Source organism: Natrix helvetica (assembly GCF_964273705.1).
Source record: "Natrix helvetica genome assembly, chromosome: 3".
In the NCBI taxonomy this organism is placed as follows: domain Eukaryota; kingdom Metazoa; phylum Chordata; class Lepidosauria; order Squamata; family Natricidae; genus Natrix; species Natrix helvetica.
The window spans coordinates 121,618,302-121,644,269 of NC_138549.1; the positions used below are offsets into that span (position 1 = coordinate 121,618,302).

The 25,968-nt window shown below is 39.5% G+C and overlaps 1 protein-coding gene across 4 annotated transcripts in view; it reads right to left on the reverse strand.

Moving 5' to 3' along the window:
* The window catches only part of KIF21B (kinesin family member 21B), a 74,179-nt gene extending 51,175 nt beyond the window's left edge, over positions 1-23,004 (reverse strand). For 2 of the 4 annotated variants that reach the window (XM_081947056.1, XM_081947055.1), the window contains exon 1: positions 22,475-23,000. In XM_081947056.1, the coding sequence (XP_081803182.1) occupies positions 22,475-22,518 (44 nt within the window). In that variant the 5' untranslated portion in view covers positions 22,519-23,000. Of the gene's footprint in view, positions 1-22,474 lie in introns of all 4 variants that reach the window. The other 2 variants (XM_081947058.1, XM_081947057.1) reach the window with 1 other exon arrangement.
* Positions 23,005-25,968: the final 2,964 nt, after the last annotated feature.

Genomic DNA, 25,968 nt, shown 5'->3' on the forward strand with positions numbered 1-25,968 from the left:
CAAGGGGCCCTCTAATTGCTACTCCATCAAACTGGAAAAAAGCTATTGCCTTCTCAATTCTCCATGTCACTTAATAGTCCCAAGCCAGAGCAGGATTTATACTCAACGCAATGCTCATTTCTCTTCCTTTTTGTGAGGGAGATACTTTCAGAGTCCATATTGTTAAAGTGGAGTAGTTGTCCTGGTGGATCAGAGAAGGTGGAAACAATAGCGCAGGTAAAACCATTTATTTTATAACTTCTGTAAAATGCTCCTCTTTTAGTTAAAATTGCAGTTAGCCTGGATGAGTATATATTTTGCTATATTTTTTTTCTCAGTAGATCAGTATCTAGCAGGAAAACAAATCTAGTAAGGTTCTGTATGGCCTATTCACCCCATGTGGTCAACATACATTATTCCTCCTTCTCTTTGAGTTAGTTCCAAGTCCTATTTTATCTCAATAATAGGGATATTTTATTTTAACTATTATACGATCTGCAATTATTGCAAATGTGCCATTCAGCTCACAAAAAATGGGCAGGACACTATTGAAAAATGGGGAGGCTTCTCCATTCTGTGCCAACAGGATGGAAGAGCAGGAGTTCCCATGACAACCAAGTCTCTGCAAGGAGGAGGAGGACAAGGGGGGAAGAATGCAATCCTAAAAGAGAGCACACTGACAACACTATATAAAACACCACTCAGGCATTTTCTCCAGTGGTCTTGACATATACAATGGCCTGGCTGTTCAGCTCTATCAGCAAAAGCCAACATTTATAGAAAGGGGAACCAACTGGGCTGGCATCCAAGGCACAAATGGCCTCTGGTCTTAAAGGGAAAGCTTTAGACCAGAGGCCAAAAAGGAGCTTTCTCTTTTCTCACCCCCAGTAGAGTTTCTCATTCAGGAAGATCCCCACAGAAGGGATTTCATCCTAGGATTTTCCAGTCAACCTAGTCTTTGCTCTACATTTGCTTGCAAAAGGAGGATGCATTCTAAGATTATTCCTGAATAAATAGAAACTAAATTAAAAGCTTTCTCACGAAGAACTAGAATAGTATCATGCCTAACAAATCTCAACCAGAAACAAAAGCAGTCCAAAAGAAAAGGTTGAAGGGTTTTTCTTAAGAGCGTTACTTTCTTTTTCAAAGGCTTAATTGCTTCCCTTCCCTTGCCAATCTGATTGTAAGGTCCCCTCACTTTGGTCAGGATAGACAGATAGGCAGGATGGAGACAAAAAGGCCAATGCATGACTTGTACTGTTCCTGTTTTATTCTGCCACTGAATCCCAATATTCAAAAGACTTAAGACTTTTACTTGAGTGCGGTCATACAACCAAGAGAAAGAAAACTAATCAGCTACATGCATATTATGATAAACTCCAGTCAGTCAATGACTAGCACAAGCTTAAATAAACCCAAATAATTGGAAAAAAGCCTGAGCCTGACATGTTCCATCGGCAAATGCTTGCCATGCAGCTAGAGAATACGATATTTTCAGGAAGAACAGTAGTGCTGCCCCCATATGGTCTGTATTAATCCATGTTTGATGTGGAAAAAAATGAGTAAATGAGAGGATTTGAACCTTGTGGTATTTTTGCTAAGACCATACAAGATAAACAAAGCATAAAACTACGGGACGTAGCTTGAGAGTCCCTGTGCTTCCCTTTTTCTCTCACTGCAAGATATACAGTACTTTTCAATGGCAGACAATACTGTTTGCAAATCAAAATAGATTTTAAAATCTTCTCTCTCTATTTTTCCATCTTACTTTAATTGCTTTATGTGTTTCTTTACCACCTCAGTTTTACATCACCTTAGTCCCAAAATTCTTAGCTATCAATTTCTACTTCCAATAATTAAATTTAAAAACACACTCAAAATCAGGAAATAATAACAAAGCATCTTGTTATTTCCACTTGGAGGAGCCTTTTTAATCAAATCAGAAACAGCCAAATTCATACACCTGATCCATCCTCAAATGCCCTATGGAACAGCCATCTCTTAATCATCTCCCAAAAGAGATAGAGTTATCCTTGTCTCCAAAAGTATGAAAATTCAGGGGGACTGGCGCTGTAAAACAGAAGGCTAGCTCCTGAGTTCCCTTTCATTCACATTCTATAGCTTTTGCCAAATGTTAGATTCCACATGGAACAATCTCAAACATAATCAGGTCCCAAACATGTATGTTTCAATAGAAGGAAATCAGCACTTTGGATTGTACCAGGCATATCACCAGCCAATGCAACTTCTGCAGAAATGGTTTGACATGAGTACAGTAGTCTGGTGTAACTTCAATTACAATCTAGACAAGGGATAACCAAAGTCATGAGTGGCTGCCACTATACCTCCGAGTTCAGAAAAAGCTGCAACTGGCACATAAGCAGAACTCTACAAAATGTGTTCTGGCCATGGCTTCCACTTGCTTTTTCAGAAGGATCCATGGCTCCAGAGAAACCCTCAGCTGTGATTCTGCCCTCTATGAGGAGCATAACCACATTGATAGTAAATGATGGACCTCTCTATAGTCAAAATGCTTTTTGATCAAGAACCATGCATTAAGCCTGTTTCTCCCCAGCCAGATCCCAACACCCCTCAAGACAGTAAAGCAGAACTTTCATGTTAATAATTTTATGACACTAAGATAGAACTTTGACTGTGTCTCTTAATTTGTCCAAGATGCAGATAAACAACTAAGCATCATAAGTATACCAATGATAGTTCTCTCTGTGCTCACAGACGACTTCTCCCAGTGGTTTTAGGTAACTATTAAAGAGTAAAAGGGAGAAGGTGGAGCCCTGTGTTACCCGACATCAGTGTGTCTAAGGACACAATCTCGTTCTTCCACCAAACGGAATTACTCACTCATGCAAAATCAAGCCATGACATGAACAAACAGCTGGCAATACACAATATGACAGGTTGCAACAGTGAGTGACATTTCTAATATAAATCTGAACCCATTTAAACCAACTGGCTAAAGAGGGCCCTAAAATCACCATACTGGAAGAGTAAGATATATGCATAAAATCCTCTTCACCTATTGCTGTTGTCTTACCATTTGGTAAGTGGAAAGGAGGAGGTTAATTTATTGGAGGGAATGTTTTTGAAAGTCAAACAAAAGACAACTGACGTCTATCAACTGCTATAGTACCAAATTTTCTCACTTAATGTTCAGAGTATTTCCATCAGCTAAAACAGACTAAATATTGGATCCTAATTTGCATTAGTATAATGTTTTTAATTAACATAGGTTGCAAAAGATGAAGCTATCATTCAGGACAAGAGCTTTAGATATTAACAGTTTACTAAAAGCTTTCTATAGTACGCCAGAGCTCTCTCTTTTATCAACTGCATCTGTCATGTTCAAAAATCACATGAACATCATGCTTCAGGCATTATTTCAAATTCTGATGGCAGCACAGTTCCTTTCAAATCCAGAGAGTACTAACTCTCTATGTTCAATTTTATTTTGCAATGGATGATGAGAACATTTCCCTGAAGAAAAAAAGCTATTCCATGATATTATCTTGGTTTCAGATTTTACATGGAGAGTTCAGATTAAATGTAAGGTGAACAAGGACAATGGTGGGCAAAAATAAATCTAGATTTGCAATAAATTGGTAATGATGACTTGCTTCCAGTTGTTAAATGGCTCTTCTGACTATTTCAACATATACTACTAAAATCAAGAAAGCTTTCAATAATCTAAAAGATTCAAATGCAGGTGGTCCTTGATTTACAACCACAATTGAGCCCAACATTTCTGTTCTCATTTAATGAGACATTTGTAAAGTGAGTTTTGCCCCACTTTATGACCTTTCTTTCCCTAGTTCTTAAGTGAATAACTGCAGTTGATAAGCTAGTAACATGGTTGTTAAGTGAATCTGGATTCCCCATTAATTTTGCTTGTCAAAAGGTTACAAAATGTGATCATATGACCTTGGGACACAGCAACAGTCATAAGTATGAACCAGTTGCCAAACATCTGAATTTTGATCACATGATCATGGGGATGCCACAAATGTTGTAAGTGTGAAAAATGATCATGTCACTTTTTTCAATGTCATGGTAACTTTGAGCGATCACTAAATGAACTATTGTAGGTCAAGGACTACGTGTACCAGAGCTGAATAACCGTCAAATACATTTTGATTCCAAATTATTGAACTGAGAGAATATTTTTTTCACCAGATGGACTTAGTAGTTCTAATTTTAAAAAAAAAACGATTTTCCCTTCCCCGAGATAAAGGATAATCTGAGTTAGTTCATTCAGTTTCTAAAGTCTCAGGTGCATACTGTATATAATCTGTTTCCCTGAAAATAAGACCTCCCCAGAGAATAAGCCCAATTGGGCTTTGGAGCGCACGCGCTAAAATAAGCCCTTCCCCGAAAATAAGCCTTTCCCCAAAAATAAGCCCTCCCTGAAAATATTGCAACACAGTAGCAGCCATGAGGTGGCCACGCTCACTGCCTCCTGCACCCCAAAAATAATAAGACCTCCCCGAAAATAAGGCCAAGCACTTATTTCAGGGGTCAAAAGAAAATAAGACCCTGTCTTGTTTTTGGGAAAACACAGGTAGATATTGCCCAAGGTATTTTAACCATGATTGAACCAGCCTAGATGAAAAGTTTTGCATGGAGGACATGTGTGTCCAAATTTATCTTATTCTCCCTTATCAGTACTAAATTCTAAATACCAGGAGAAGGAAAGAATTGAAAGGCTTAATTTCTTTAGCAAGGCTAATTATTGCAAATTCTCCAAGTTAGTCTCCTCAGCTATTAAGATCTAAATCAGTGGCTATTTCCAAACTCTTGCCTGGATTGGATTGTAGAGGAGAACTTTCTCTACACTTTATGAGAGAATCAGCAATTCACCTTGGGAACCAGCCAATTTCTTTAAACAAGTGCTCCAACATATTTCAACATATACAGATACGGAGGAAGAAACTATTTAAGTCCATGATCAAGGGACTATTACCATGAAATATAGATTAGACAAGCAACATATGATAAGGCTTTAGGGCCCCATTTATCATGAGAAAATCTATTATCTTCCCAAAAACTGACTGGATACATAAGAATACCAGCATAATCTGCATTGGAAAACAGAAAGATGTAGCTTCTTTCTTTTCCTCTCAGTCTTTACTAATCTGACTTAAGGCTTGTTAAATTATGTTAAGAAAATTTATTTTAATCTTCTGCTTTGTATTAAGATATCTGAATATGTATGATAATTGTTTTTATCTATACATGTGGCACAACTACAGAAACATATCTGCAAATGTCAGGAACAAGTATATTCCTATTGTTTTCACACCAAATGTGCATTCATCTTAAGGTAAACAAGAGTTCACCATGATCTTCTAAAATTAATAGAACTTTTTCTTTCATAGGACAGGGTCATCCACCACAAAAGCGAAGAGTAATCATTCCAGAGACTAATTGTATCATTATGCAAGTCGAGAGACATAGCCTCTCAAGATGTATATAACCAAGGTATACTATTTCTTCTTCCCTAAAGTGTATGTAGTGTACTGTATATGCCCTAAATACCCTAAGAGGAGTACCAGAAAGAGCATATAAACCCAAAAGCCCTATTATATCTTATATGTTTATTTCTGGCTCTAATTCTTTGTGTCCTGGGACATCCACATTATTGACACTTCAGGAGCTATACTATGTAAACAGGCAGTATGGGACAGTACATTGTGGATTATATTTCTCTATCTACTGTTCTCAATGTAAAATGTTCTTTTATGAAGAGCTAATTCATACTCAGAAGTATCATACATATTTACTTGGAGGTGGGAGGCACCTTTTGCTCCAATGCAGACAACAAATAACTTATACCAGCCTTACTTCAGGCTTCCATTATTCATAATACATTTGGAGGATTGAAACAAGCCTGATAAAAACCTTTACCCTAGGTTTTTTAAAATATTTAAGTAATATTTAAATGCAAGCTGTTTAATAACAACATAAATTATCCTGCCTTCACAGCCCTGTTGCCATGTTCAAGACTCCCAGATGACTGAATCTGGGTTAGAATTGCATGTAAGCTCCTCTTTAGCATGCAACATCACAACCCTACCCTCCATGTCATGTAATATTCCAGAATATTTTGACAGGAGATGGTATAGGATATTCCCTCAGAGCCCAACAATCAGATCAACTTTGCAGAGAGAGCTAGGCAATAAACAGTTACATTTGTTTGCTCTGTAAAAACCCGAAGAGTGCTTTTCTTTTCTATAGATCAAAAGAAAAGATACTTTAAAAAAATCTTATCCGTATGCATTTTGATATGTCAATAATCCTTAATACATTATGTAATACTCTCTTCCTGCTTCAGTATATCATTAGATGAACTCTCTTGGCTGCTATAGCTAAATTAAAGTATCTTCATAATTAATGTAAGTAAAATATTGAAGATTCATGCCAATGACATTTTTAGACAAACTAATCTTATTATATAATTACAATTATAAGGTTACAAACTTAGATGACCAATTACCCTTATCCTTAACTCTTGCACGTTACCCCAAAATACATATATAGGTACTGTATTGGACACTGTAATACTCTCATTCTTAAGTGAATAGAAACATTAAAATATGATGATAGATAGATAGATAGATAGATGGATGGATGGATGGATGGATGGATGGATGGATGGATAGATAGATAGATAGATAGATAAATAGATAGATAGATCGGTGGGTGGGTGGACGGACAGACAGACAGACAGATAGGGTGTGAATAGCTTGATATTAGAAACAATGTGGATAAGGTGTTGTGGTTGTTGCATCTACTTGAATCAGTGCTCTGCAGAAAAATATATCTAAAACATTTCTACTCTGCAGGAAAAATAAGCCAGAAACCAGAATTTAAGAATGTCATTGGTTCACGCCTATTATTTGTCTCACATGTTTGGAGCCCATAGGCAAGAGATAGCACAAATAAAAGCAGAACTGTCTCATACTCATTGCAGGGAATGACTTCATAACAAACTATTGCAGCTAATGTTCTTCAAAAACATGACTCACTATCCTTCTGTTATTACAGTCTTTAACCCTGCCCTGCTCTGCTGCCCTGGATTTCTTCCTAGAAAAGATGCTGACAGACTCATTTGCAAAGTTCCCTGGAAATCAGTTTATGCTTTCTGAATGTGATACTTGTCAACACTATTGATTAAAACAAGTAACAGTGCATACATTTCTGGAACCTGTGCAGATGTTCAGGCAGAAATCCCCCCCACGAAACAGAATGAGCTGGAGAATCTCTTGTGCCCAATAGGACTAATTAATTATATTTTATACATCTATATCTATCTGTAATTTATGTTGGCATCATAAGAGCCTTCTTTCAATAAAACACCTGTATTTATCCAAAGTCTACAATAATCAAACTGCATCACTGTTTACTAGTAATACAATGGATGAGGCTAACACGTTTATCTTAAACAGAGATTTTCAGTAACTCTTTCAATATCTAACAAGTTAAGAGAAATGTCGAGATGCAGACTCCACAATTGGATTCCTTTTTCTACTGTATGCCTTCTACCCTTGCCATGCCAAGCAACCTTTGCAAAGGTATAACCATTGATGCCGCAAGTTTGCCAGAATTTTTGTATGTAATGCAACTAACAGAGATAAAAGTAGTGATTAGGTGAAGTAGCAATACTTGAATTACTTGAGGACTGTAATATTTGCATGTTAACGCTACTGTCGATCCTTGGAGGCTTGACAGCTACTTCATAGAGCAGGGGTGTCCAAACTTGGGAACTTTAAGACTTGTGGACTTCAGCTCCCAGAATTCTGGGAATTGAAGTCCACAAGTCTTAAAGTTTCCAAGTTTGGACACCCCTGTCATAGAGGAAGAAAGTTACCCAATTTGAGAGTAAGGGGAAAGATGAGTTTAAACACATTATAGATAGCAGAGTCCAGATGCTAGAAAGGAAAGAAGAAGAGGTCATGGAATTTCAATTTATCCATTCTAGCCAATCGAACATCAGCTGTACACAAAGACGAATTGTTAGCAGAGAAATATGCTTGTTTCAATCACGTTAAAAATGAAACCAAAAATCTTATTTCAGAAAGAGAAATAACAAGTAGTCCTCAATTTATGACTATTCGTTTAACAACCATCTGAAGTACATTGATGCTGAAAAAGTAGACATGATCAGTTCTCAGAATTAGAACAGTTGCAATGTCCTCACAATCATATGATCAAAACTCAGGCACTTGGCAACCAACATGTATTTTACAACAGTTGCAGTGTCCTGGGTCATGTGATCACCATTTGCAACTTTCCCAGGAAGCCAGATTTCCTTAACAACCATGGATTTGCTTAATGACCACTGTGATTTGTTTAACAACTGTGGGGAAAAAATCATAAAATAAGGCTTACTTAATAAATATAATGATTAGTAAGCAAAATTCCATCCCAATTGTGGTTGATTAGAATAGAATAGTAAAGCAGTAGTAGGAAAGAATGAAAAAGTGAATCAACATACAGCATAGAATAAGGGAGTTGGAAGGGACCTTGGAGGTCTTCTAGTCCAACCCCCTGATCAAATAAGAGACCCTATACTCGGGATGGTGAACCTATGGCACGCGTGCCACAGATGGCATGCGGAGCCATTTGTCAGGGCACGTGAGACATTGCCCTGTCAATTGGGCAGCGCGCATGCACGCGCTGGCCATCTAAGTTCAGCCTTTTTTAAAGGCATTTTTCGGTCTCCTCAGGCTTTATAGGAGTATAGGGAGGGTGAAAAGAGTCTCCCCTGCCCCCTCGGAGGCCCTCTGGAGGCTTCAGGAGCTTTCTGAAGTGCAAAAAACCAGCCCTATGGGAGAACCAGAAGTTTGGGAACGGACTTCCGGTTTGCTCGTAGGGTCGTTTTTTGCCCTTTGGAGGCTTCAGGGAAGCCTCCTTAAGGTCCCTGAAGCCTCCGGAAGGCCTCTGGGGGGGGGGCAGGGGAGGCTTTTTTCGCCCTCCCCAGACTCTTATAAAGCCTCTGGAGCCTGGGAAGTGTGAAAAAAGCATGCAAAAAATGGGTGGAGCACCTCTCATGCGTGCATGCACACTGGGAGGGTCACGCATTGCATTATGGGTGCGGCATGCCTGCACACAACCCCCTGTGCTCCCCCCCCTTATGACACATGAGCCAAAAAAGGTTCGCCATCGCGGCCTTACACTATTTCAGACAAACGGTTGTCCAATCTCTTATTTGAAAATCTCCAGTGTTGGAGTACCCACAACCTTTGGAGGCAAGTCATTCCACTGATTAATAGTTCGAAGTGTCAGGAAATGTATCCTTAGTTCTAGGTTGGTTCTCTCCTTGATTAGTTACCATCCATTGCTTCTTGTCCTACTGTCAGGCTCAGGTGCTTTGGAGAATAGGTTGATCCCCTCTTCTTTATGGCAGCCTCTTAAATACTGATATGCTACTATCACATCAGTTCTTCTTTTCATTAAACTAGACATACCCAATTCCTGCAACCGTTCTTCATATTTTTAGCCTCCAGCCTCCTAATCATCTTTGTTGCTCTTCTCTGCACTCTTTTTAGACTCTCAATATCTTTTGTATATCGTGGCGACCAAAACTAGATGTAATATTCCAAATGTGGTCTTACCAAGGCATTATAACCAGGAGCATTCATTTGATTTAGTTAATTTCTTTTAATTAATATAAACCTCTATATTTTTGTCAAATAAGGTTTTCTAGATAAGTCACAAAATTAAAAACAAAATATAAAAGCAAAAGCAGCAGATTTAAAAATAAATTAAAAATCAGTGCCTGCTTCAATTTGTTCTTAAATGAAGGGGTACATTTTTATTGCTCTTCTTAGTATTCACTTCTGGTTTTAGCTTTCTTTAAGAGTATCTATCATTTTCTTTCCCCAGGATAGCTCAAATTATATATTTTATGGCACTCTGTCAAGGGGAAACTTCAGTTTTCACAACAAAGTAGTAGTAATCATAATGGAGAGCCGCCACTGTTATACCAAAAGATTCTAAAACTGAGGCAACCTCTATGGCACTTAGGACTTAGAAAGTGGCAGTCTTTAACAGAGAGCTGCAGTTGGCAAAACAGTGAAACAAATGCCCAAGCAAAGTAACACAATTGAATAAATGAGATATTTGATAGCCAAAACAAATGCATTTAAAAATAAACAAAATATCTCCATGCTTTTTAAAGCCCTAGTGCCATTAAGAGTAGCTAATGTACAAGAATGGTAGAACTTATGTATTTTCTCTCAAAATCTGGCTTAAAGAAACTTCTTACTCTCAGCACGTAGAACAGAATTCCTAAGTAGTTAAATAAACAATTTAAAATATGTACAAAAGATGTTTTGATTTGTGTTAGATTCCAAGAAATGAAAATTAGATCAGGTCAGTTTAATATGCAGGGCAAATGAAATTCTTTAACATCCCAATTCATTTACAAACAAGTGGATTCTTAATAAGATAATGAGTTTTAGGGTTATCCATTTGAATATGGATAGTGGTTCAACTGGGGAGTTCTACACTCTCTAATGATCTCCTTGGGCCACTTTTTGAATAGCCACAATTGCAAATACTTTTTTAAAATTAAAAACTATGCTGTGTTCAACCTGCATTAAGCTCAGCTTATATTTATTTTAGCTCATTCATTCATGTCAGTCCTGAAATTTGCTGCTGATTCCATATCTGCTAGTTTCTTGGTGAATAATTGGGAACTGAGCTATGAAGTCTCCACATTTTGATTCCCATGTCTCAGTCCTAGTTTTATCTTTGTGCTAAGAGACTTCAATTTTCATCCTGGGGTGTTTTCATTCCCATGGAATTATTTTAACTGTATCTGCAGAACATGTTAAGCATTTCCTGCTTCAGACTCAGCTTTTAATTTTCTTACCAGAAACAACCCAGTGCATTAAACAATAACAGCCCCTACCATTATTACATTTGTGAAAAGTGATTTATAAGTTGATGGAATTCCTACTTAGAAATCAACATTTAAGCTCCCCTTCTTTTTCTAAATAGATCTGCCAATGTCCTGCAACTTTTCTGTTACTCAGATGGTATCAGTCAATCATGCCAGTATACAAAAGGGAGCGGTCTTAAATAAGCTTTTATTTTTTTACAAAGATTCAGTTGGTATCTAATCAAGAAGTTACAGTTGGTTAGTTAGCATCTAAGGCCAATCATTCTCTACTACCGCAGCTATTTTTTGCTTTAAGAAGCTTGAGTACAAAATATTTGCCCATTTTTTCTGTTCATTCTTCCTTTAAAATGGACATAGGCTGCTGATTTTAATAAAAAATAGCTGATTACTGTAAGCAGAAGATCTAACCTATCTCTTGGGGAGATCAAGGATATGGCATGTTTCAACAAGAATATTTTTAAAGTGGCTGATATCTAAAGGCTGCAAGAGTTTAAATAAACTTGAAATGTACTTCCTCCCCCCCCCTTTCACAAGCTCCATTTCCTAATTCTTCTCAGCACTGAGAACTCTCAGATATTACAGGAAATGCTCAGTGAAAGACGTTTTTTGAAGTCTTCAGTACATACCTTTTTTGCAATCTGATATAAAGTCTCACATTTAATAAAAAAAATCTTCAGGCAGACAATTCTAAATTAGATTCATGCAGGTCTATGTTTATGTAAATGCAAAACATTGTTCTATATAGTACTGTCATTGGAGAACAATTCTGGAATCACTCTTTGATTTGCAAATGCTAAGGGGCCAAATTTATTAGTATTGCAAGTTTTCATCAGGTGCCCCTGCCCATTAAGGGTAACTGAACTGGAATATTTTAGTCCAAGATATTAGAAACACTTATAACATACATAAAGCATGTAAAAGAGAATGTGAATAATTTCTGTACTAAAGGAGGAAAAGCAGTGGTGGGTTTCAAATTTTTTAAACATCTTCTGTAGGTCTGGCCTGCTTTGTGTGAGTGGCTTGCCGGCCATGTGACTGGGTGGGAGTGGCTTGGCAGCCATGTGACTGGGTAGGCATGGCCAACTTGTAAAATGTGGTGAAACTCACTTAACAACGCTCTTGCTTAGCAACCAAAATGTTGGCTCAGAAACTCTGGCATTTGAAGCATGCAAGTCTCAAAGCTGTCACGTTACAAAACCCTTGCATCCCTAATCCTTTAGAAAAAAAACCCCAAGGATGTTCAAACTTGACAGCTTTAAGACTTGTGGACCTCAACTCCCAGAATTCCTCCTCCAGTCATGTTGGCTCAGGAACTCTGGCATTGAAGTGTGCAAGTCTTAAAGCTGTCAAGTTACAAGACCCTTGCACCCCTAACCCTTTAGAAAAAAAAACCCCAGGGGTGTTCAAACGTGACAGCTTTAACTCCCAGAATTCCTTCTCTCGCTCTTCATCTTGATGACGTGCGGATGGGCGGGGGGGAGGGAGCTGGAACCGGTTCTAAACAGCACTGTAGATTTGTGGAACCTCTTCTATAGAAGAGGTTAGAACTGGCAGGAACCCACCCCTGAGGCAAAGTCTACTAGATTACAGCATAGGAAAACAAAACCCACAAAGGTATTTGACATCCGCAGTAATTTTTGCCCTTAGACATTATTCCCATCTTGAAAATGAGACTGAATCAACTTAATGCTAGACAGGCATACTTAATTTAAAACTGCCGTATTTTTTGGAATATAAGACGCACCGGAGTATAAGACGTACCCAGGTTTTGAAGAGGCAATTTTTTTAAAAAAAGTAGGTAGGTAGATAGAGGGATAGAGAGGGAGAGAAAGAGAGACAAATACAATAGGTAGGTAAGGAGAGAGAGAGAGAGTAGTTAGATAGGTAGGTAGATAAAGGGAGGGAGGGAGGGAGGGAGGGAGAGAGAGAGAGAGAGAGAGAGAGAGAGAGAGAGAGAGAGAGAGAGAGAGAGAGAGAGAGAGAGAGAGACCGAAATACAGTAGGTAGGTAGGTAGAGAGAGTGTGTAGATAGGTAGGTAGAGGGATAGAGAGAGAAAAATAGAGAGAAAGAGAAATACAGTAGATAGGGAGAGAGAGAGAGTAGGTAGGTAGGTATATAGGTAGATAGAGGGGGGGAGAGAGAAATACAGTAGGTAGGTAGGGAGAGAGAGAGAGAGTGAGTAGGTAGGTAGGTAGATGTTTCCAGGTGTATTTATCCATATACTGGAGAAGGAAATAGCTGACAATCTGCAGCACCTAAAACTTTGTTTCTGCTGGGACAGCACTTGATCAATGAATTCTCATCAACCACTCTAACTAAACAGCTTTCCGAAGGGGAAAAACAAGTTTTTGCACTCTACAAACCTCGCAAAAACGGGCCCATTTTTTAAAAAAGGCAGGAATAGCCTTGGGGGGGGGGGCATGCAGAGTGCTCCTAGGGAGCCCCCCCCAATGAGCAAAAAATGGCCCGTTTTTTGTGAAAATGGGCCTTTTTTGTCAAATAAAATTGCATGCATAGCCTTATGGGGGCTTATAGAGTGCTGCTATGGGCTGGGGGGGGGGCAAAAACGGGCATTTTTTCCCTCATTTCTGCCCTCCCCAGCCCCTAGCTCTCTGAAAGCCTCCATAAGGCTATGCACGGCCATTTTGGTGAAGGGCAGGGCTTCAGGAGGCAAAAAATGGTGTATAAGACACACCCAGATTTTCAGCCTCTTTTTAGAGGAAAAAAGGTGCGTCTTATACTCCGAAAAATATGGTATATGCAATACAGATAGACAGCATCCTTTATATATCTAATGCTGGCAACCTTGCAAACAAATATAAGTAGTTGAGGATAATCCAAAGATTTAATGTAGCTTTTATTTACTTAAGTTTTATTGTGAATTTGTGGCCCTCCTTTCAATCCGAAAATAGCAGCAAAGAAATGTATTGAGAATTATCACAGTGAATTTTCCTACTGACTGTATCTCATGGCCACTTCATATGATTTTATTTATATCGATTAGCACTAAGCCAGGATTGTGTTAAGCAAGGCTCATAAGTAAGCTATTATAGCTCTACAGTTTATAAATTGTAGTGGCTAGGTTCACATAAGACTCTTAAACTAAAATCCCTATATTGGCTTCTTGGTATAATTCATGCTGCTCATTGTCATATTTTAAACCCTTCCTGGCATAGGACAATCTTCTCCAATTGTTTCTGCCCATCCAATATGAAGAAGCAAAAGATCCCTTCCTTCAGATTGCTATCATCATGGGATTCAGAGTTGACCTTTTCTTTCATCCCTCTCTGCACTTAAGAGCACTAAATCCTACTTTTGTTCCTATATTGATGATTTTACATCATCTCATTCCAAGCTCATGAGCTAAACAACCCAGTGGTGAAATTCAATTTTTTTTATTACCTTTCTCTGGGCGTGGCTTGGTGGGCATAGTGTGGCTTGGTGGGCATGGCAGGAGAAGGATACTGCAAAATCTTCATTCCTACCTCACTCTGGGGCCAGCCAGAGGTGGCATTTGCCGGTTCTCCAAACTACTCAACATTTCCGCTACTGGTTCTCCGAACTACTCAAAATTTCTGCTACCGGTTAAACTAATATTTCCTCCGCCACCCCTTTATTTCAGTACCATCCAACAGTAGCTTCCAAGGCTGAAAAGCTGTTACATTTCATCATCCATTCTGTTGGAGACATTGTGGGATTCTGAAGCAGAATTTCAGACTTTGGGAGGTGCAGTCTCACCCTCTTCTCTTACTAGCCAAGGCCTCCATAGCCATTTCTCTGCAGCATTTGCTCCCTCCATTTGCACTTTGTTTCTTGAGTTTGTCCCCTTCACACTTGTCACTTTCCCCCTCCTGCTTTTGACACCAATTTCTTCCCCAGCTTTCAATAAGGTAGATGATCGCTGAGCTTCCCCATTTTATCTGGGGAAGATGAAGCAGCATTTGCCACATTTCCTTCTAACAGTATGCTGAAAAGCCTCTTTCATTTAAGATGCAGCAACCTCATATTTTCCTCCAGAAATTGCCTTTTTTTAAAGTACTTGTTCCATAGTTGTCAGTTTCAATCACTCTTCTTGGTGGATTCCCCAAAGCTTGGATCTGCCCTTTGATCCATACAGTCAGACCCCACCGTCCTTGACAAACCTCAGACCTAATCTTTTTCAAAGGCACAGGGCCAGGATGTGTGTGAACCCACCACTGAGATTATCCAGTTTGTTTAATGGTCATGACCCTCTTTCCTCTGGCCTTTTCTATTACTCTCTTTTGACAGATTGTATTGCTTTTTATTAACCCAGCTGGTCAAGAGTCATTTGTAAGTGGGCAGACTTAAAAATTGAAATTATAAATCAATGTATGATTTTCTCCCTCACCTTCGCTAATGACAGGTCAAATGCCATAGATAAAATCGCTGCAGATTATGAGTGGCAGTCACTAATCAGGACCACACCTTTCAGCAGAGAGACAGTAAAGGTGCAGTGGAAACAGGATGGGAAACAGTTGGGAAAATGACAGCTAATATTTTGTGCCAATTAGGTCATTTCAAGGATTGGTCTCTGTGTGTATGTATATGTGTGTGTCTGTGTGTGTAACTATTTCACTAGTGGGGGAAAAGTCTCTAATCATTTTGAACAGGTTCATTTTTAAGCAAAAAAAATAATCACACATTGTTCTTCAGATCAACTTGTGTTCTGTTAAAAAATACTTATAAAAGGAAACTACAAGTAGCAATTATCTTTTAGAAAGGAAGTGGCATACTATAGCAAATAACGCAGAGACATAATCTTCATAATTGATAGCAGCAAATTGGTATTTTACTACTTTCTAACAGAATGTGAGAAAAGCCTGCTTCGGTTGACCAAATTATGCAACTATAAAAAAAATTGGAGCATCTGCTCTGCATAACAATTGGGATCCTAAATGCAGCTTGTTAGCGTAATGGTTTTATAAGTGTAAGCAGGCCTCTATGGAGAAGCAGTTGTCAGAAAAGGTGCAAACATCATTAACAATCTCCTGCCTCCTGGTGTATCTTGATTGTCCAGAAGAAAAAGCACCAACACAGATTCCTCTGTATCAACAGTTACATCTTACCTCTTTCAGTATAAGCAGTCCTCAACTTTTGATCAGTTTGAAATTACGTCGGCCTCCAAAAGTTATTTAGGACTTAAATTTGCACTTGTGTCTATCACAAATTGTCATACTAACCCCAGTGGTCACATGATGGCAATTCAGGCACTTGGCACACCTACTCAGATTTACAAATGGTTACAGAGCTGTGCTTTGGTCATGTAATTGCAATTTGTGACATTTTTTGCCAGTTTCTGGCAAAAACAGCCATTGAGGAAGCTGAGTTCACTTAACAAATGTGTGAGTTCCTTAATGACTATGATGACTCAACTTATGACCACAGTAATAAAGCTGCCTATCTCACAAACAGGGTACCAGGATTAAAGCAACTACAACAGAATGCATACAAAATCCATGATGCCCAATGATAAAACCGACATCAACAGCAGCACTCATCCAATTCTGTGGCATAAACGTGTGGGATAACATACTGGAAACAATTCTAGATATCTTAGCAATTAGCATCCCATATGGATTTTGTTGCATTATTCAAAGTGACAAGTTGTGCTATTTTAGGAACTGGGATTTATCTTTATTTACATTGATATAATAAAGCAATGTTTTACATTCCATGAAGTTTAAAATAGATGTTAAATATTCAGCATACTTGCCAAACAGTAGTAGTAAAACAACCCTCCCTAAACAGTATCTTATAAGTAAGTTAAACCAATTCCTTGCCGCCCTGGAAAGCATCCAATTTAGGAAGGTTTCACAGGACAAAAATGATTATATATAGAGAGATAACCACCATACAAGGTAGGATAGAATCAGAACAGAATAAAGTGAGCCCCACAATGACTTCATCTCTTTTCAAATTCAAGCTACAAGAAATTATATGTTTCAGTCATGTGACATGTCACAAAACATGAATGAATTGATGTGTGGAGTTGGAGGATGTATATTATACAGGCTTCTACCAGAATAATCTTATTTCCTTTGCCTAATAGTGTTGATCATCAAAGGCAGAATAATCATGTTTTTTTTCTGGTTTTACTATATCACCTGCTTATCACTGGCATTTTGCATTTTGAACACTGTTCAGATGATTAAGCATTTTTGTAATATATCTCAGAATTATAACATATATTTTCATGCCAATGTGTGCAATGTCCATATAGGTGCCTTAAAAGCTAATTCTGGTTTTTAAATATATTTTCCAAAGCGATTGGGATTACCTATCCATCAAACTAACATGTGGCTGTTGGTTATGATCCAGTACTGCAAATCCAATTATCGAGATCAATCATGGTTGATGGCTTAGAATGTGCTATGAACCCAGGAAGCTATGGTTTAATAAACCATGGCTTAGCTCAAGATATATACCAGTTTTCTCAATCCTGAACTCTATATAGGAGTGATTGCTGAGAAATACCAGAGTTAACCAATGGATTCCATGTGTATCTTGAGTCTGTATGCCTCATACCTTCATTCTTAACTAGTATACCATATATTTCCATATGTATCAGTCCAGACTGAAAGGGAAAGGAACAGATGCTATGGCAGTGAATTCTTTAATTTGTTTTACCCACACAGAAAAGAGCAGGGGGGGAAAGGGTGCTTGCAGTGAAGAACAGTTGAAATGCTTTAGTTGTGCCCTTAGCAAAAGAAATTCCAAAACACTTTGGATGTTTTACCTTGTCTAGTATAGGAAGTACCCAAGACATCCCTGAAAACTCAAAGTATCATCTGAAACAGAGGCCAAATTGCAAAATTTCAAACTATGAAGCCATTCTTCCTTTCACATTTTAACTATAACTAAAAGGATGAATTCAGAGCAGTGTTTTTCAACCTTCTCAACTTTCAGATGTGTAGACTTCCACTCCCAGAATTCTATTGAAGATGAAGTCCATGCTGACTGAGGAATTCTGGAAGTCTACATATCTTCAGGTTGTTAAAATTAAGAAACACTGATTCAGCGCATGAAGGATTTCTGATGTCCGTTCCTATTGATAATTTGTACTTATAGAAATCTACTCCTCTAAGTGCACTGTTAGAAGAATATGGCCAATTCCAATGATCAGCTCCAATGGAGGGAAGAGAGGGAGAGAAGAAAGTAGCAGTGGTTTGCTTTTGACATTATTTTGGCAGGATGCAAGTTTGCATTATAGTCTTAAATTGCTCTTAAAACCAACCCCTTCCCATTACTCTCTGCCACTCATTTCAGGTTCTAATATTGCTAACACTGCAAAAGGAAAAAAATAGCCCTCTTGGATTCAGTCAACGTAGAGGGGACGTACACCACTCTGACAAAAGATGTGCTTATAGCAGAAGAATTGCACAAGCAGCAGCAGGGTGGGGGGAGGTATCAGGCAAAGATAGTTCACTCTTCCCCTCATTTCCTGCTTATTGCTGAAGGCCCCAATAGTTTGCTCATACACTTCCATTTGATTGGTCTTCCCCCCATCACCTCAGTTCCCCCTCTTAATTATATGATGACTGCAGCATTCAAAACACTTCAGTTAAGTTTTTGACATTTCCACCACCCACATACCCTCATGTCCTGCAGTAAGAAAGTTTAAAGGAACTGCAGCTGAAATAACACACATATGTCCTCTGACTCCTTTTTTCCTGTTGCTTCCCCCTGTGCAACATTATAGACTACAATGAAAATCTGTCTATATTATGCAAATAAGGATAGCTGGCATAGGTCTGCATAACTGGCTGCATTTCTAAAACTGAAAGAAAAACTCTACACCACATAGCATCCCTGAAGTGTAGAACTACTAACAGTCCATACTAACTGACTGGAAAAATACATTAAGTAAATGTTTTAAATTTCCTTTTGAACCATAAATGTATAAACCTGGATATTTCAAAGACAATAATAAAATCCTGAATATCTTAGGAAAAGAAATGTCATTTGCAAAAGCACACATTGTTTGCTTATTTGCTCTAGCTATGCACATGCTTTAATTTTCTCTTGAGTTTTCCTGTAACAAACTCTGTGTGTTCAGAAACTTTACCTGGTCCAGAATGGCAGAACCAAATTATTATTATGACTAGTTAGAGAGAGGCTGCTTTCACTGTATATTAGTACTGTGCATATTATTACTAATTATTAGTATATTCCAACTATCATTTAAACCTATCTTGGTCAGGTGATCCCTTCCCAATTTCAAAAAAAAGATACAAAATTAAAAGATAAACAGAACATTGGAAAAGGAAAAAGGAATAACAGTAAACAGAAAAAACAAAAGGAAAAAACAAAAGAAAATAGAAAAAGAATGACTTCTAAGTTTCATTGGTATAGATAAAGATATAAGAAAACAACAAACTCCTATTCCAAATTAATATCTGTCTACATTATTTTGATAATCTCATACAATGCTATTCATCAAATCCCAAAATCAGCTTTTCATTTCTTTCATTTTCTTGCAAAAAACTCAAATAATGATTTCCAAGTAAAAACAAAATTTGCCAGTCTTTTTTTCTTCTTCAAGGCTATCAATTTCACCAGCTCTGCCAATTCCACCCACTCCATCATCCATTCTTCCATCAGAGGTATTTGATGGATGTCTTTTCTGCTGTTATCATAATAAAAACCAAGTTCCATAAGATGTTTCCATTTGTTTGCCCATTAAGCTGAAAAGAAATTTGATCTTTTTCAAACTGAAGATCATGCTTGACTTTGAGTGGTATGCCATGAGCCACACTCCAAATAAGGAAGGCCAAATTAATAATAATAACAGCAACAATGGTCATTGAAAAAATAAATGCCCTCCCAAATACACAATTAAACGTTACAAGGAATTTTACATCTACAAAATTTGGCAGCAAAAGGACAGGGGATTACTGGGCAACAATGAGTTTTTCTGAGAGAGCAGGACTGTACACAGCCCACATGCTCTGTCCCAAGTAGTTGGTTCTCCTGTTTAAAAGACCATTATCTCTCTTATGAGCCTACCTCTAGGTACCGCCTTTAAACCCACTAGTGCCAATGGCCTATCTGATAGGAATAGACAAGAGAGTTTTATTGGTGACTGCTCCCACATTGCAGAACTTCATGCTAATGGAAGACTAGTTCTAGGGATGGGCTGCTGGGGTTCGGGAGAATCTCTAGCTAAGATTCTGTGCAGTTTGGAGAACCCCCAAATCCCACTCCTGGCTGGCCCTGCTCAACTTTGTTATATTTCCTTTATAGGTAGTCTTCATTTAGCGACTACCTCATTTAGCGACTGTTTGCAGTTGCAATGCTGTAATCTCGCTTTTTGTGTAGTTTTCAACAGATTAGTTTCTACTGAAGACGATCTCTGGCACAGAATCTCCTACTGAACATACATTTGGAAGGAAGGGGATTGTTTTATGAACAACAGTTCTTTCCTTCTGCCTTTGTCTCAGCTTTTTATTTCTGATTTTTGAGCCAGCATATAAATTAAAGATACATTAGAAAGGAAAGTTAGGTGGGGCAAGTACTTGTTTTCACAACACTCAAACCTAGATTGCCCTTTAGAATGCCTTTCCAACTGAGCATCTTCCAGAATTTTTGGCCCCAATTTCTGATAATTTTAATAATCCCCAACCAGAACAAGTAATATGTTCTTGCTAAGGATAATGCCAGCTAGGAATTTTGGTACAGTCCAACATTTCTAGAAGAGCTTGTTTAGAATAAGCTGGCTTGATGGGAAGCATGGACCACTAAAAAACAAATGGTGTTGGCTTTTGAATATTTAAAAACCTTCTGTGGCAATAGAATAGTCACAGTAGCAAAGAATACATTTTTACATTTCCAGGTTAAAAAAAAAAGATTGATCCAGCACTTCAGGTACAAAACACTAACAGACAGAAGATATACACCACCTAGTGAAGAGTATCTGTAGTGCTAGCCTCCTGTGAACTGGGCATTTTGTACAAAGTGTGCTTCCTTTTCAGCAGAGGAACAAACTGTTGCCAAAATGGCAACCCTAATATGTCTGCTAAGTCTAGTATTTTTTTGGACGAAGCCCCTTTCCAAACCCATCTCCACCAACTCAGCAAATTACCAGTTCACCCCACAGAATGGCAGACCACAACATCATTTCAAAACACTGCCTCAGAAACAGACTCTCTCTTCTCTTCATAAAGCATTGCTCCTTATTCAAATCAAATAGAAATTATATTAGATGCAGTTTCCTGATTGTTTTAAATCAAAGCTCATGAACACACAAAGGAGATTGTATCCTCCGTGGCTAAGAGTAACACAAAAAGGAAAGCACCATGGGAAATATGCCTCTGCATTACCACCACCCTTTCCCTGCAACTGGGAAAAAAAATGCCAGGCTTCAGGTGAAGAGAGAAAAAGCACTTGTGCTGACTTTACCTGCACAAACAAAATGCAGGGAGTTGCAAAATTAGGCAAGGGAAAGGGAAAGAGGGATGAACATGAAACGACCATTGCTGATGCTATTTATCCAGGGCACTGCATAACCAGATAGGCCCCCAACCCCACCCTAATGGAGGAGCTATCAGTCACCACATATGATGGATGAAAGCACAAAAACTGACATAGGAAAAATTAATTGCCAGCCAAAGGAAACAGAAGCTAACAAGGGAAAGGAATCAACTGTTGGCCCACATGGAAATCTGACAGCAAGGGCCTCATCAGAAACAATAATAATGAAGAAAAACGGAATGAACAGTCACACACATGACAGAAAGGAAAGGCAGAAAAACAGAGCAAATGTGAAATACAGGATTTCCTTGTTTCTCTTGCCTTAGCTGCTGTCTGATGTGGGGAGAGGGAGGGGGGAGGGAGAGAGGGAGAGAGAGAGAGAGATTCTGCTATTCTTCCAAAAGAATACTAAAGAAATACTAAAACCCCACTCTTTGTACCCACTTAACCGAAACAGCACAAAATCTGCTTCTGTCGAGTAGGGAAGAAGCAGAGGGCCAAAGAGATGGATATGCCTAGTTACCAGCATTTTTGTGTGCATGAGATTATTAGCCGCCTCAGCACCCAGACAGGTCCAGCAATTGGACAGGGGAGTTTCGCTCTGGGTCACCCTCTCTGCAGCTCTAACAAAGAGCCACAATGCCCACCGGCGTACGTTAGACACGCAGAGATAAAGGGAACGCGAGGCAACTTCTCCGCCTTGGCAGCGACAGGGCTCAGCCTCCCCCTAAGCCAGTGGAGGGGGAGCGCGAGCCCCTCTTTCTCCATCAGGGGCCGTGCCACACTCCTCCTGACGGCCAGCAAAACCCCGAGTCCGCAGCTCCAAGCGCAGCGAGGCAGCCTGCTCTCTTCCCCGCCCTCCACCCCAGCGAAACGCACAAGTCGCCCTGCAAGAGCCGCGCATCTTTGCCAATGGGGGGGAAGAGGAGAAGACCCGGTTTGCAAAGAACGGGCCGGCTTGGAACGGGGAGGGCAAGCAGCAGCAGCAGCAGCTGGAGGTGGACTCCTTTTGTTCGTTCTTTCCATTCACCTGCAATGGAAAGTTACCCACTGAAAAACCCCTCCTGTCCCCATCTCACCTCACGGCCACCTTGACGCTGCAGCTGTCACCCTGGGCGGCCATTCCCTTCTTCTTTTTCTTCTCTTCCCTCCCTCGCCACCGTCGCCCCGCACCGCAGGAGAGCGCTGCCCCTCAACCACCATGGAGCTCGGTGGGGCCGGGGCCGAGGCGAGGTTGCGACTCGGCTAGGAGCAGGAAGCGCGGAGGCTGCTGGAGTCGCAGGAGGAGGGCATGCTGCTGAGCTCCTCTCGGCGGTAGCGCGGACGCTCGTCCCCTCCAGGAGAGAAAGAGAAGGCAGCCCCGAGCGGGAGAAAGCTTAGGCAACGTCCCCGCTTCCCATCCCGCCCGCCGCGGCGGTGGCAGCAGCAGCAATAGCAGCAGCGGCACTGCGGAGGGGAAATTAGCGGCGACCGACCGAGCCAGAAGTCGAGCGGGCGGAGAGGCTTGGGGAAAGTGGGGGGAGAGAAGAGGAGGGAGGCGGAGGGAGGGGCGGCAGGACGCGGAGGCGGTCACGCCCACCCCCACCCCTCCGTCAACTCAAAAGGTGGGGGAGGGACTTGAGGCGAGTTGGGGCGGTGGGCAGCGTGCGGGGCGGCACGAGGGAAAGAGGGAAAGGGTCTCGCGGTTGGGCGGGCTTCAGAAGTTGTAGGTCCAGAGGCTTGGCATATATACACGATATATTGCACGATCTCGTGGGTCGCTTCCGTTCCTTCTAGACGGGCAGCTCTAGAAAAGAGGAAAATATATATATTCCCGGAAGAGAGTAAAGAGCTTGCAAACGAAATTGCCACAGAGATCGCCCGTGAGCATGTAGCGTTTTTCACAGAGATGGAAGATGGGCTTTTGTGGTTGTGGTAGTAGCTGAACCAAGGGTTACTCCGTTAACCCATAGTTCTGTATTTGAATGACGCCATACATTGCAGAAGCCGGGTTTCTCATCTTAGGCTGAGTTGGCTAACTGGGTTTGGTGCATTGTGTGACTATAGCACGCATCAGTTTGCCTTTGGTGGGAATTTTCATCTAATGTTGTGGAGATTAGGGTTTGTGCAACACATTAGGCTAAAATATGGCTGTATCAGTAAACTCTATTGTGTAATTATAGTCAATATCACGCATATGCATGGATGTATAGATTCTGTTGCTACAGTTCCTCCTTGCTTACAGCTGAAAACCAAGTTGTGGCCTATGTTAGCCTCCATTAGTTGAAGATTGAGATTCTCCTAGGTCAGGGGTCCCCAAACTTGGCAACTCTTAAGACTTGTGGACTTCAATTCCCAGAATTCTCCAGCCAGCATGGCCACTACGAAGAGTTCTGGGAACTTAGAATTGCTTCTCAAAGTTGTTCAATTGGAAAATGCTGGTCTAGTTCAACCCTTTGTAATGTGCAAAAAAGTTAGTGAGGTGAGGATGTTCAGACACTCACAACAAAAACCTCCAAATATGAGACACTGCAACCTGCATGTGTACATCAGTCAGCTATTATTCAGGTCTTGTAATCAGGAAGCTTTGCCTTGTGTGTTTTTCTTTGTAGATATCAGTGGAAATAACATTCTAAGTCATAAACTTGGAGAGGGCATCTTAAAATGCTAACATCTTCCTGTAGCTTCAGTTATATAAAATCATTGACAGTGTTCCCTGCCATTTTGAAACAGGAAACAAATAATTTTAGGTCCTGTGTCCTATTTCATAAATGGATTGCAGAAATCTAAGTGAACATTAGATGGCAGCAAAGAGTTAGCATTCTTTGTTGCCATTCTAAGGATTTTTGCAGCCTAGTTTTGGAAACCAAAAAATATCTTTAAAAAACAAACACCTGGTTCACACAACACACTGAGCCATAAAATTGATATGGTTCTGCTGGAGTATTCTTAGTATACGTGTTAAACTTCATTTTGTTTCTAATCATTAAATAAGCTATACCTGGCTGCATTTATACAACATACAAGGTCGTCATAAAGAAAACCACAATATGACAAGGTGTTGTGTAAACCCAACCCTTTATAGTGTAGTCACTCAATGTGTAAGTAAAAAAAAAACATTGCAAGATTCTTTCACTTTCACATCCTACCCAGTTTTCACATCACCTTACTCACTGTGACCTTTACTTTCTCATAAAATGTAAGTGCAGGCCTCAGCAAACACCTTATCATAAAATAAAATGCAGTTTACATACCTCAATAGCTGAGTTTTCACAAAAGTCTCACTCACATGTGGCTTAGCATGTGGTGTGAACTTTGTCCAGTCATAGCCATGATTTTAGCAGTCTTTTCTGGGAAAGGAGCATTCTTTTCACAGATAGCTGTGATAAGTATACTGAATTAAGTAAAGCGAAAGAAGACAATCCTCATTTCCACAGAGAGCGGACTGTATATAAGCATTCGCTTAATGCAGTTAACCAACTTCTCTGGGTTCACATAACCATAAACTAATTGTACAAGGTTCAAGTTTGTGTTGCTCAGTTTATGATTCGGGATGCTGGGTGAACAGGGTCCCTAGACAGAAATGGATTTGGAATAGCGCTCCCTGAGTTCAGCATTATTGTAATAAAAGAGGCACACATCGCAATAGCAGGGAGGTGAACAGAGTGTTAAATTATGGAAATAAGAGGGACCAACTTAGGCTGCCTCATCCCAGTTCCGTCAGAAATACATTTATGTTTTCCAGCTTAAGTTTTGGCAACTGTGCCAAAGTCTACATACCATTTATCTCCTTCAATTCATTATGGGGGGAGAAAGGGTATGGGGAAAAAAAGGGTGTGATTAAATGTTAAAGACTGGATGATGGATTTCTATTTTAGAAGATGCTATAAATAAGTTGTTCTAAGTAGCTGTATTGATTGAATTAAAACAAATCTGGTTGTGTTTCTCTAAGCAACAGCTTAATCAGTGAATTACATTTGTTTTCTACAAATACTTACCAGTAAATCTTTTTTATATTAACATATCAAACCTTGCTCCTCCTATTTAATAGTAAACTCAATAGAAAAAAAATCAACCAGACCACTGTCCTTGGGCATTTTCTGATACGTCCATGGATGTCTGCAAAGCATGATGAAAAATAAGTAAAGAGCTCAGCTCATTTTTTAAGGGAGGCACATAGAATTTGGCAGAGCTTTAATCATTTCATTGTAGCTTCCATCTTGACTTTTCTTGACCACACCCTACATATACTCCTGGTATCACCAACTAAGTCTATCCTTCTGTCAAACATTTTTCTAGGAATTTATTTGAGTTAATGATCTTGCCTATACTTGGTTTAATATGTAATCAGTGTGTTTAGGGTGAGGGTGAATTTTATGCAAAATAATAACATTTGTAATGGGCTGTTAGATAGCCAATTTGAGGTAGTGATTAAGGTATCAGTTTAGAAACTGGGAGACTGTGAGTTCTAGTTCTGCCTTAGGCATAAAACCAATTGGGTGACCTTGGGCAACTCACTCACTCTCTGTTCTAGAAAGAAGGGAATGGCAAATTTATTTCCAAAATCTTTCCAAGAAAACTGAAGGGACCTACC